This window comes from Siniperca chuatsi, linkage group LG16 (assembly GCF_020085105.1).
Source record: "Siniperca chuatsi isolate FFG_IHB_CAS linkage group LG16, ASM2008510v1, whole genome shotgun sequence".
NCBI classification, from domain to species: domain Eukaryota; kingdom Metazoa; phylum Chordata; class Actinopteri; order Centrarchiformes; family Sinipercidae; genus Siniperca; species Siniperca chuatsi.
The window spans coordinates 20,479,288-20,492,558 of record NC_058057.1 but is presented as its reverse complement, the minus strand read 5'-3'; the positions used below and the strand labels follow the sequence as shown (position 1 = coordinate 20,492,558).

General features: G+C 39.1%; 1 protein-coding gene across 10 annotated transcripts in view; it reads right to left on the bottom strand.

The window, feature by feature from the left end:
- Nucleotides 1-13,271, bottom strand: part of lama2 (laminin, alpha 2) — a 189,922-nt gene that overhangs the window by 166,756 nt on the left and 9,895 nt on the right. Inside the window, exon 1 of one of the 10 annotated variants that reach the window (XM_044168816.1) lies at nt 1,012-1,045. The exons of the other annotated variants lie outside the window; for them this stretch is intronic. Coding sequence (XP_044024751.1) covers nt 1,012-1,030 — 19 coding nt within the window. The 5' untranslated portion in view covers nt 1,031-1,045. Of the gene's footprint in view, nt 1-1,011; nt 1,046-13,271 lie in introns of those variants that run through there. 10 annotated transcript variants of the gene reach the window in all.

Below are 13,271 nucleotides of genomic sequence, written 5' to 3'. Positions count from 1 at the left end.
GTGCAATAACTCCTGGATAAGTGGTTGAAGTGATTTAGCTGAGCTCATACCGGCCAGCAGTAAATCTATCCTGCAATGGACCAACTGCTCTCCTTCACGCACACACACACACACACACACACACACACACACACACACACACCCAGTCCATACCTGATGAGGCAGTGATGAGGACTTTGTTAAATCACCCACAAGCACCTCAGAGACACAGTTGTGTGTGTGTGGTTGTGTATGATTTAAGTAGGAACTCATCTGTGCTAGCCTTGGTTAGTACTTAGAGTCCAGCCTGCAGCCAAGGCCACTACACACACACACACACGCAGTCTAGGGGATATGTTGGTGTTGGTAATGAAAACATGCCAGTGAGTAGATTTACAAGAGAGAGCAACTTGACCTATAGCCCCAGAGAGATTTATCACTGGTAGAGGATCTAATCTTCTCATAGCTACAACATTCTGCTCACAACCTCACAACAATATCGAATAGAATAGCAAACAACATGATTTTTTTGGGAAAATCAGTTTGGACATTTATCTTTAGCTCAGCAATTGTTCCTCCTCACGCTGCTGACTGCTCTTGCTTTAAGTCCAAAGCATTCCCTGGACATAAAGTCAGGGTTCAGTGTCTGCTCAGGCTTTTACAGTATGTATGTGACCTTTATGTTCAAGTAAAGCCAAACAATGAAACAACTCGACCTCACAGAAGCTGAAGCTTTCCCAATGTATGCAAGCAGTGGTTTTGTGACAGTGGTCACAAAAGTGGTATTTAGAGAAATTACTGTATACCTATAGTAGCAATTCACTTTAATGGACAAGATTAAAAGACAGTTCACAGTTGGAAAAAATTAAACTTCCAGATGGGGGAGGTAATAGAGAGTCTGTTGAGAACATAATGCTTGTTGGATATTTGCTCTCCAGAATGCTGCCAACTGGTCAACGAAACTTGGTCATGCTAACTGAACATGGGACTGACTAATGAAAAAGGACAAAATGGGGAACCCCGGTAGCTCACCTGGTACAGCGCGAACCATGTATCAAGGCTGAGTCCTTTCCGCAGCGGCCCAAGTTCAATTGGAACTGGAATTGAACCCAGGCCCTTTGCTGCATGTCATCGGCCTCTCCCCTGGCTTTCCTGTCTCTCTTCATCTATCACTATCTTAATAAAGCAAAAAGATCATCTAAAAAAAACAAAGAAAAACAATTGCTAGCTTAATATTACATATGGATTATGAATAGTTATGTTTATCATAAGTAGTTTAATATTTATATGTATGCATAAAGCTTCGATCACAATTGAACATGATGATCATGTAATAAAAGCCAAAGGAAAAGCTACTTTTAATATGACAATTACGAATGATTGATAACGCTCAAGGTTGTAAAACATCCATAATATGCCATATAATGACCAGTCTTTTTCACAATCGCGATTAACTGCTAAATATTCAATATAATATTAAATATGAAATCAAATTTGATGGTGTGGTGTGTACAAAATGATGCTTTTTTCTCTGATCTCACTACAAATTACCTATTCAAATTTATGATGTGATTTGTGATAGGACTGAAAGGTCCAGAACAGCTACTTCATAGACCTTGAGGTGAGATTCTTTTGTCAACTGACGTTTCCAAGGTCAAGAATGAAAATGATTAATTAAATCTCTTTTCAAGTTTGTTTTGATTAATTCTGATACATAATGAAAATGTAAAAAGATATCTCTTATGTTGGAAATTGATGCAAATGTTGAGAGGATACGATGGAGGAGAGCATGACTGTGTGATGACTAAAGGCCTTGCTATGTGTGTAGGATGTATTTTGTACATGTGTTTGTGTAGATGAATATTGGGAGTGTGCAGGTCTGTCTATCTAGTGTGTGTTTTGTTAGGTCAGGAAATAACATCATTCTCTAGATGTGGCGGGTGGGGTCACAAGGGATTGTGGGTAATTGGAAATCCAGATGGACATGCATGAGCTTCCAGGAAGATACGGTTACCACGGAAATCGAAACCGAACACACACGCCACAGCGTTAATGTCGCTCATCTCTGTCTGTGCACCTCTCTTATTCTTTTACTTTTCTTATTCTCTTCTGTTTTTCCTCATCATTCCTCGTCTCATGGCCTCCTCCTTCTCCTCTCCTGTTTTCTCTATTCAACTGACTTATGAATGACACTGGGAAACAGTGTACAATTGGCTGAAGAGTTGAGTGGGCGGGTCCATGGGGACCAATCAATAAAGTATGTACAACTGGAGCAGCCAGTTGTCAAGAGTAATATTCACTGTATACGCACACACAATTAATCTCAGTTGTCTTCTCTGAGGAGCAACTTCTTCACAGTACTGAAGAGAATATGGCTAGCTAGCCATCAGAGAGAGACGGAAGCTATAGTTGCTGCTATTAGTCTCTCTGTTAGACCTTAAGATTAGTTCCAACAGTTTTACAGTCTGCTGACAGCATACACAGCCAACAATCTGAAAGTCAACATGGACAACTTTATTGTCCATGTCATTACAGGCCAACAAAAATACAGAACAGATGTTTAGAACTGGTTCGCTTACTGGATTTGTACATTAATCTACTGACAGAAAGAAGTGCAACCCAGTGGGGCTAAGAGTATTTTAGGTTATGTATTTAATTGTATAAATTGTTATGCTATTTGTATAAACTAGATTTCTGAGGGCAGTATTGGCCATTCAAACATCAAAACATCTTTTAATATGTTAATGCTAGGATAATAATTGTATTATTGATTTTTTTTAATAAATCAAAAAGGTGTTTTAACTCCTTACAAATGCACCCATGAATGGGCCACTGGAACCTTTTATCTGCTTGTGCACACAATGTCTTGGTCACAGAAATTTCCAAAAACAACATGAAATCATATATTGATTCCCAAAAGCACATTCCCAGCTCGTTTGTCCTTTCACGGGGAGGTCAGAAGTCAGGGTCAGCCACAGTCTAGCAATGGCAGAAGATCATACACAAAGTTTGAGGTTTGCTTTGAATTGCCATTTCAACACAGGTGAAACTAATAACATGATGGCTGCCTTCAAGCAATCATTGCATTGTATCAGCTAATAATATTAATCAATACAATAATATTAATTAAAAATCAAAATGCCTGCAGTGAAAAAGATCTATTCAATGTTACTGGCACACGTTAGTTTCCACCAGAGGCAGAGAAAGAGCTCAGTGAGGCAGCTATACAAAACAGCTTCTTTACAAAGTGAATCATTGACTGAAATGACTGAAATACCTAGCAACCAGTTCATACACACTTTAATCCTTTCTTAAAGTTGATTTTTTGCATAGTATTTCAGATATGTAACATTTTTAATATGTATGTACAGTATGTATGTAATATGTATGTATCTTCGAAATCAGACATAACTATGCACCACACAAAAGTGAATAAAAGGGAATAAAATTCAGAATAGAATGATTGAAATAGGAATGAGCTCATCTGGATTTAGGAGGTTCTCACACACACACACACACACACACACACACACACACCATTTAATGATGGCTATGGATTTTGACAGAGCTGAACTACAGGTTGCTGACTCATCGTTTTTGACCAGCACTGATGACTACACATCTGCTATTAGCTGGCCCCGGGCTACTGCTAACTGCTCTGGCACGGGAAATGTTCAGGTTAGATTGAGCGTGGCTGAAATGTGTATTTGACAATATAGAATCCATTACAGTGTGTGTGAGAGCGTAATAGTCAAGTATGTGTGTGTCTACAGTGCTTTATGAACATATTCAATCTTTTATGCTTAATGATATTGGAGATGTAAATTTAGAGATTTTGTAAGTGATCAGCACAGAAACTAAATCATTTGGAGTTCATAAACATTCAGCCTCTTGAGGTACTGTTGCCTGTTTCAGTTAGTGTTCACATGACAGATTAGTTAGAGAGGGACACTGAAAAACAGAAGGAGATAAAAGTATGTGAGAGCGATAAGGAGAAATAGTTGCAAAGAGAGGAAAAGTATGGATGAGTGAACACAGCATAGCACTGACTGCAATGCTCATTCATGCTGCGCCGTGTTTGTTTTCACTGAAGTTCAGATGTATGGTTGACTATCCGTTACACTAATGCTCAAACGCTGTCTGCACCTGTATGTGTGAGTGTGTGTTTGAGTGTGTGTGTGAAAGAGATGGCGAGAGCTGTGTGTGTTGGAGTATATAGCATTCATTACAGTGGCACTACAGACAAACTGCTCCCTGGATAGACATTGATTTTCACCCAATGGATCTCACTGTTAGCAAACCTAATAGCTTGGTGGGTAATGGGTAGATGTTATGAATGAGCCCCTATGGGCAGGAGAGTAGAGGAGAGGAAAAGAAAAAATGTAGGTAGGGAAATGAGCGAAGAAAGGCAAAAAATGGACGAGAACATGGGAATAAAGAAGAGAGATGAGGATAAAAAAGGAGAGAGGAAGACATGAAAGAGAGGAGAGAAGAGAAAAAAATACCAGAGAAGAAACCAAAAGGAAAAAAGAAGAGCAGAAACTTTAGGGCAAAAAAGAAAGACAAAAGGGGAGGACGTGAACGGATCTGACACAATTAAATTGTTTCGAGAAGATAATCTGCAGATTAATCAATAATGAAAATAATCATTAGTTACAGCCCTAAAAAGGAAACAGGAAGTGGGGGGTGAGATGATGGGATTTAGAAAGGAGAGTGGGAAAAAGAGAGGGTATGGAAGTACTTGAAAAAGGAAGGAGAGGACGTAGAAGAATGAACGATATCGAAGGAGAAAACAAGGAGAAGAGAAGAAGACAAACAGAGGAGAAGAGAAGGGGAATATTATCAAATGTGAGTTGAAAGGGGAGCTGCTATTTACCATTACTGCTAATAGGTTTCAAAAGGAAGCAAGTCGTTAGCTAAATGGATAGGCCCTAAATGACACATTACCACGTTAAAGGCTGATTCCGCTCATTATTGGAGCTCTGGTTCGGCCATGCATCACCAGCTACGGCTGTGAGCTGGCCACACGTACACAGACCTGCTGCCTCAGCAAACACACACACAGACACACACACAAAATCGGCAGAGGACTAGGGAAAAGGGCCATGAGAAAAAAAAAATCTTGTGGTCAGTTCTGTTCTGAAACATTATGTAAATCAGAGAAACCACAGAAAACCTGGTTTTCCCATTAGAACACCGGTTTGTGGTCTGAAAAAACACAAATCATCATCGGTTTCTGCATCACAAAACATTTTTCCCATCTAAACATCATCTGGTAACTGAATCGGCATCCAATCACATTATAATAAAGCACAGAGTACCAAAAGGAAATATGACAGAATAGAATAGATTAGAATAAAGTGCTACAAGGTTTTCAGTTGCTGAACAGCTGTTTAGTCTATGACACACACCACAGGCGTGTCTGTTGTGAAACAGATGGAATTTATGCATCAGACAGACTATATTTTAGAAAAAAGACATAAACAGAGAGAGTGTTAGTAAATGTGTGTGACTTTGAGTGTGTGAGTAATTCATCAGCCACAGACAAATGTTAGCGACGGTTGTGACGTAGCCTGAGAACCAGTCCGTCCATATCTAGCAACAGTGAAACAGCACAAGAACTTATGCTATAGGCTGTACCTGATAAGTGCATGTCACTGAAATATGTTCATTACAGTGACACTTTTTGAAAACTGCAATTCAGTGGCAAACTTAACAACACAGAGCTAATTTGAAATTGTGCCTGAACTTTAGAGAGTGATTCAAGGACCCCATCACACCCTCCAGATATGCTCACACTGTTGGTCACGGATCTCCAGCAGTTTAGATTGTGATTAAGTGATGTAATCATTTTTTTATCCCCCTTTCCCTTAATCAACCTTGCCTACCCACTTGCATTTAATTTGGTAGCTTTCTACATTTCCCAGGATGCATTTGCCTAGAGTGTAGACTTGTTTTATTCAGCAGCCTGCCAATAATTTTATGTAGGCCAATTAGCTCCACTATGGTTCCACTATAACTTCAAAAGTTTCTTGAATGTATTTCTGACATTAGGCTAAAATTATACCAGGTCATATAAAAAAAAACCTACAATACTTACTTAATACTTTAATTTTGGGGGTGGGGGTCGATTTTGCAAATCTACAATGGAATATTATTAAATTGAGGAGTGTAAGAGGTTAGAGGATTTAAAGCAGCGTAACAGTGTGGCAATTTGGAGACAAACCTGAGGCAGTCCAATGTTTTTTTGTTTTTTTTAGCATTTTTTGGTTAGGAAGAGTTGAGATACACACAGGAAACATGGGAGAGAGGAAGGGTTCGACATGCCACAAAGATCCCTGGTCGAAACTGAACTGGGGCGTTGCATTTATATGGCATGTGTGTTTACCATCAGGACGCTCCAATACAATTTCCAAATAGTGAGCCATTTGGTCTCACCTTCTATTAGGGCTCATAAAAGTTCTAAAATTCACAAATCTCACAAAACAAAATGTGAAACTTTCTTAAACTTGTCCTAAACATTATCTAAGGCATTTTAGCCAAAACCTATTTCACACCCCACTAACTTTTTAGCCATGAAAACTTGAACAGGATGATTTAGAAAGCTAACTCATTTAGCTCAGAAAGCTAACTCACTGAAGAGTTTTAGAACGGGACGCCACTGTATGTGTAGGTGAGGAGAACATAATGAGAGAATACAAGACCTTGTTCCTTACTCAAAAACAACCTGTTTTGTGTTTGCATTGCAGTCTGGGCTACCAAGCCTACTGTCTGTGTAGATGTTTTTTTTTTTTTAATCTCTGCCTTTTCAGTGATGAATGTCTTCCTGTAGGACTGTTGTGCATCAGTACAAAATGGTCAGTTAAGCCTTTTTCAAAGCTCAAATGGCCTGGCATAAGGGCCTTAACAGTTGACATATACATAGTAGAAATATGTTTATGTTTTGCTATTATACTGCACATTGTAGCCACTAAAATAACTCTACAGTCTACATGACGTTATATCACAAACATCTGGCCAGTCACCTACAAAAATACACAACTGAACAACAAAGTGGAAGTTGGAATGCATGTGCATAGCCAAAAGTCATGCACAATGTGTTTCAGGAGAAACCTAACCTGAACCTGGACAGGGATATTACACTGGTTAGAAGAAGCTAAATCTGATTTGGCTTGTAAATAAAAAACAATAAATTGAAAAAAAAAATATGTATGCCATAAAGCAGAGCAGAGAAAGACCCCTACAAGTCAAACTAACAGAAATCTTTCTTAACAGGGTCCAAGCCAGCAGAGGACAATGAGCTGGTTGAGTTGCTAGAACAGAGCCGTGGACTCCTCTAGGAACAAATGTGCTGACGGACCACCCACCTCCCACCTACTGTCAGAACAAGCCTCGGGCTCAGCTGAATGCTTAGGTCGGCTTTCCTCTGTGGGCCCAAACAAGGTCAGCAGAAGAAACCTAAAGTATGAGTCTCAGAGATATTAAAAACTGGAATATCTAAGGTTTGATGGACAAATGTTTTCTCAGGAGTCTTAAAACTTTTTCTCCCAAATATTCTGCCTATTGCTTTAGGGAATCTGGCATTTGCTCCTGATTTTAGGATACACTAACAGTTTGATACTTCATTGATACCAACAGGGGAATCAAAGGTCACATTCAGCTAAAGAGCTGTGCTGTGTCCAACATCAGTCCCTCTTTCACACAGTCAACCTCATGTCTTCTGTACGGATTCTAAAATTTGCAGTTTTAATGACCTGAAGGAGTTTACATTCTTCTAATAAATATTATATTTATTAGACACAATAATCAATCTATAATATGATTTTAGCATTTCAGAATCAGAAGCATATTCCTGGCAGTGTTAAGAATGTTTTGAAAACATTTAGATCATCATGAAGGGAAATAAACTTTTTGAAAAGTAACAGTTAAATGTAAGCTATAACATTTGGACAAATAGGAAAATAATCAGAACATGTCAGATTTTTGCATACTGGTGGGGCCGCTGGGGGAATTTGAGCTCATGACTTAATTTCTAAACTCTTCAGTAGGGACCTGCGAAAAACTTTATTTACATGTCTAGCAAAAAGTGAAGAATTAGATTATTTTTAGCAAAAAGTTGTTTACATGATATAGATGGAACAGTTTTTGTTCCAAACTTTAAAATGGCATGAAGTAAATATAGTTAAACTAAATTCAGACACAGCCCAGACGTTCTGGAGCTCTTAATGTCTTGCTCAGAGACTCTCCAGTGGGGTAAATGCTTTGAGATTTGAACTGTGTGTTTTGGTTCAAGCAAGGTAATAAATGTACCCATACTTTATTCAGCCAATCAGATATTACAGCGATATGTAGCCATTGCAGTTAATAAACCAACAGGTACCAAGAAAAAAGAAACATGTAATCCCTCTGTAGTGAAGCTGGCAGCCTGTGGGACACTCAGCAACAAGATGAATCATTCCTCCAAACTTCATCAAAATGAGCTTCTCTCAGTTTTGGCATTTCAGTGTTTGTTTTTGGTTTAGTTTCCTCCTTAAGGCCAACCATTATGACATTATTTAAGCACAAAACACATGACGACCCAACTTCATCTCTGCCAACCTCATTGTGCCCTGAACAGGAAATGAGATTGTGGAATAATTCACGCCACACTAGCCTTGTCCAATCACAGACCAGCTCCCAAAATTCCCAGGTGTCACTGGTCTATTATTGCAGGGCTGCAAAGGCTCTGTGGCCCCCGTCCATACGCACACACCATTTTTCACATATTTCATCTTGTGTCAGATGTGAACATTTGCTCTGCATTATGCTCTCTGTGGGTTTGTCTTGGACCAGAATAATGGAAATACAAAAAATATAATGGAAATGTGAAATTACATACAGAATGTCCCCCTCTCTCTCTCTCTGCACACACACACACACACACACACAATATTGATGAGAAAACAAACTGGAATAATGGAAAAGCAAAAATGTATACACAACACATAACTCTTTCTTCCTCCTTCACTCTACTTCTGCCTCTGCCTGTGTTTTTTGCTCTCTTTGTCACACACACACACACACACACACACAAAAGGTGTGTATAAATGTTAAATCCATAGCTAACCAGGCCAGTCTAATAGACTCTTATTCCTCTGATGCTTTATCAGCTCAATCACACAAACATTCAGCCCCAAAATAATGGCCTTTCTGTTTGCTGCCTCTTTCTGTGTGTGCTTCTATCTAGGAGCTGTGCTGCAAAGAGTATGTGTGCACTGCATACAGATCTGTCAGTAAAGCCAGAAATGGCAATTGTTGTGTTAGGAAGCCCTAGACTTTTCATTCATTAATTTATCCACCTGTCAGTCAAACCAGCTGTACGTATTTGATTTTAATTAAAAGTTACAAATGAGGAAAAACTACAGACTTGCCAGGTACTGAAAGAACACACACCAGTTTTAGCAGTTAAAAGCTAGTCAGTTGAGTTTAGGGTCTCTCTGCCATTTGATTTAAAGTGGTCACTGGCAGGATAACTCATTTTTTGTAAACATTGCAGTGGTCATTCAAGTGGTGTTTTTTCCACCACACTTCCCAGAGATCGCATGTCAAATAGTGTATCTTGACTTTTGTGTTGCTAAAGGCAGGTTGCACTCTTCTCTTTTCCTTTTTAGCCATGGTAGTGATTACTGTTAATGATAAATACCCAACACTTCAAGAAAAAACATTGCAATCAAATCACCTCAGTGTGCCAGAGGATTTTAGTTGGCTAAATGAGGAGTATTTGCTCAGTGTTGGCAGTGTTTGAGGAGGTGGTTTCCGTGTAGTCAGCGGTCAAGGTACACAATTCCCCAATTAACAGATCATTTTAAATCACCAAGGAAAAGTAAGTAAGAACTAAATACAGGCCATATATATTTCTGAGCTTTTACATTCAATTTCAAGTCATGTCTTACAAATTCAAATTTCAGTTTTGAGGATGAACTCTAGGTTCCAGCACACTGTAACTGAAAATGGCTCAAGGGTAGCCTATTGACCTGAATCTACAGTCCTCTGTACATGAACTGTCCGAACTCTTACGCCCTCTGACATGGACCACACACCAGGCTTAGGTCATGATAACAAACTGTAGAGGACGGTGACCCTGACAGGACATAAATGTGAGAGGTTGCTTTAATACTGAAGGTCATGACACAAAATCATCACAGCTGGACACATAAAGAAACAACACATGCAACAACAAACATTCAAAGGCATTCTTCAACAATGTCTTTCTGTTTCTTACACACACATTCTGAAGACCATATTGTGACCATGTGTTGAACATGAATGTCGTGGGTGAAGTAAGTGGTAATTTCTAGCAGCCACTACAACCAGCCACTATCAATCTATAGGCTACACGACTTCAGAGAAACACCAGTCAACAAGAAGCCTCAGCTCAGACATTCTGACCACAGAGGCCCACAGCAGACTTGCCAACAAAGTGTAAAACTCAGCTTTTGAATCATGATCCACAAAGCATTTTGATGTTGCTGGGAGCCTGGTACACTGGGTTTGCTGTTGAGGTTGAGGAGACTCCTTAAATTATTCTGTAAAAAGGTTTTAGGTTTTTCATTTCAATAAAAAGAAGGTATAAAAACTGCACTAACGTAAAATTGATATTTCTGTTGTGTCTCTAGGTCTTTCCAGATTAGGCTTAATAAACTGGGTTAGCAGCTTTGAATATGACCGAGTTTTGGAAATTTGCTTTGGGAGTAAGGACTCCGTTATGAAGCCACAACAAAGCCAAAGAATCAAAGACTATGTGCAGACAAAAAGCTAAATCATATTAACATGTGTAGGCCGTGTGTTGCATTGAATGAACTGCAGGAGAAGTCACACTTGGCAGTGTTATGTTGTCTTGAAAGTGATTAACCCTTTGAAGAATAAAGTTTTAGGTTGTACATTTAAATTGACTGTAGAAAAGGTTTCAGTCGTAGTCATCTGGGCACTGTTTTCAGAATCAAGACGTTTCGGCTCCCATCCGGAAGTCATTCTCAATTGTGAAAAAATTGGACGGGAACTGGAAATTTAAACTACTCTGAGTTACATAAGCCCTGCCCTCAGGAAGGAATCTGCCTGAGTATCTGTAAATAGCTAGTTTCACCTGAACTGACCTAATAGTTTCAAGATGGCCCAGTAATCAGTAATCAGGCCTATTGTTCTCTGGCTGCATCTACTTCATCACTGCTAAGTGCCTGATTAGCATGTGATAGGCGTGACCAAGGTGATAATACACTCTGATAGACTTTGGGCAGATTAAATCTCAGACCACCATTTCTGTTCAAAGAGGGTTCTCTTTCTTCACAAAAATGGCTTCCTTGACGCCCGTTCAAACCAACTCTTCTCTCTACTAAGAATCTTCACCTCGCTGTCTTCAAATGTGTGGTTTGTAGCTTTTAAATGCAAATGCACGGCGCTCTGTAATCCTGAGTTAGCGTGTCGTCTGTGCTGATAAAGTCTTCTGTGAAGTGGCTGTTTGGTTTCGCCTATGTACCGTTCTTTGCAGTTTTCCTCACTGCACTGAATGGAGTAGACAACATTGCTCTGTTTCTGTGTGGGTAACCTGTCCTTAGGGTGAACGAGTTTCTGTCTTAAAGTGTTGCCTGGTTTAAAGAAGACAGGAACATCGTGCTGTCTAAAGATCCTTTGTAGTTTTTCAGACAGTCCAGACACATAAGGAATGGAGACACCGTTCCTTCTTGGTTCAGTTACACTTTTGTCCTGTTTTTTGGCTCTTTTACGACGAATGAGGGACTACACCGTCTTATTTAAATTGACTGTATAACTAGTCAAAAAATTGAATTTTATGATTGCATCTCCAGTTTCTTATTCTTTGCCTCCAGGCTACAAGTTAGATTTTTTTTCCCTCTGCTCCTCTACTTCTGCTGATCCGCTAATTAAGGCTGCATCATCTTTTTTATTGCTACCTTAGTGTCTGTTTGCTTGTCCTACAAAATTACCCTGAGGCTCTTCATTAACCCACAGAAAAACCTTTAACGAAGTTGATATTTCTATTTGTTGTTAGCCAGCTAATTATTGAGCTAAGACGGCAAAGCAAAGTGAGGTGGCAATAACAACACTCTGGAAGATCTGAAGGTAAAACTGTATTTCTTCACTTAGGTTTAACCTGTTGCACCCAACTGACAATTTGTGTCAGAATTCGCAGCCCTTACACATGCCGCTTGGACCAGCACACCTTACTCTTTCCATTGATAGAGATAAAAACAATATCAATTAGGGATAAACCAACAGGTTCTCCAAATTAAAAGACCAAATATGGCGTTTGTAATTTCCCTCAAGAACAACACATTGTTTTCTGATGTGACGCCACTATTGGCAAAGCAACATCATTTGTCAGTGCCTTCTAAAACTGCAAAAAATCAACGTCACAGAAATAAAAAGCATTTTCTGATGTGACACCACTATGGTTAGGTTAATCACTTGGTTAAGGTTAGGGAGATTTCAGCTTTTGGGTTAAAATAACTTATTAAGCTTAGTCATTAGACTGATCAGTAAGATTAATAATAACTACTTGGTTAGAAAGTTAGGGATGATCGTGGTCACAGTTGAAAGAAACCAACATTAACTGTCAGTATGAAACCAGAAACGAACTGCGGTCACTCGTGTCAAAGTCTGACTGTGTGGCTTTATAACAACTGCTTCCTTCTTTGCTCCCAACGGACAAGAGTCATAACTCCTACAGCCACTAGAGATCTTTGTCACTTGAATGTAAACCAGAATCTGAATCAGAAATACTTTATTGATCACCAAGGGGAAACTCTTTCGTTACAGCTGCTCACTGTCACGTCAGTGCACACAGGAATAGAAGTACTAAGCAAAAAATATAATACACTATAATACAGGTCAGAAAATAAATTAAGTACCAAGTGGGTATAAGTATAAAATTAAAATAAGTGTGAAGTACAAAGTGGGTTTACCGGTTGATGATAATAATACGGTATAAAGTAATAGTGCATGAACTGTCAAGTTAAGTGTAGCTATTAAGATTATAATGAGACTGAGGATATTGCACAGCAGTAATAGAGGTTATGAATAACACGATATTATTGGGCAGTTGCTGAAATTACAGATACTGTCATTTTTGGATAAACATCATGTTAAAAGTACTTCATACATACAGCGCAAATAGAAACTGTCAGCAGCTAATGCAGCATTACTTTCGGGCATCAGTGTTAAAGAGGTTTGGCGAAGGCACTGTTGTTTCAATATAGCGGTTTGAAGACACACACAAAAACACACAAACACAAAAACAC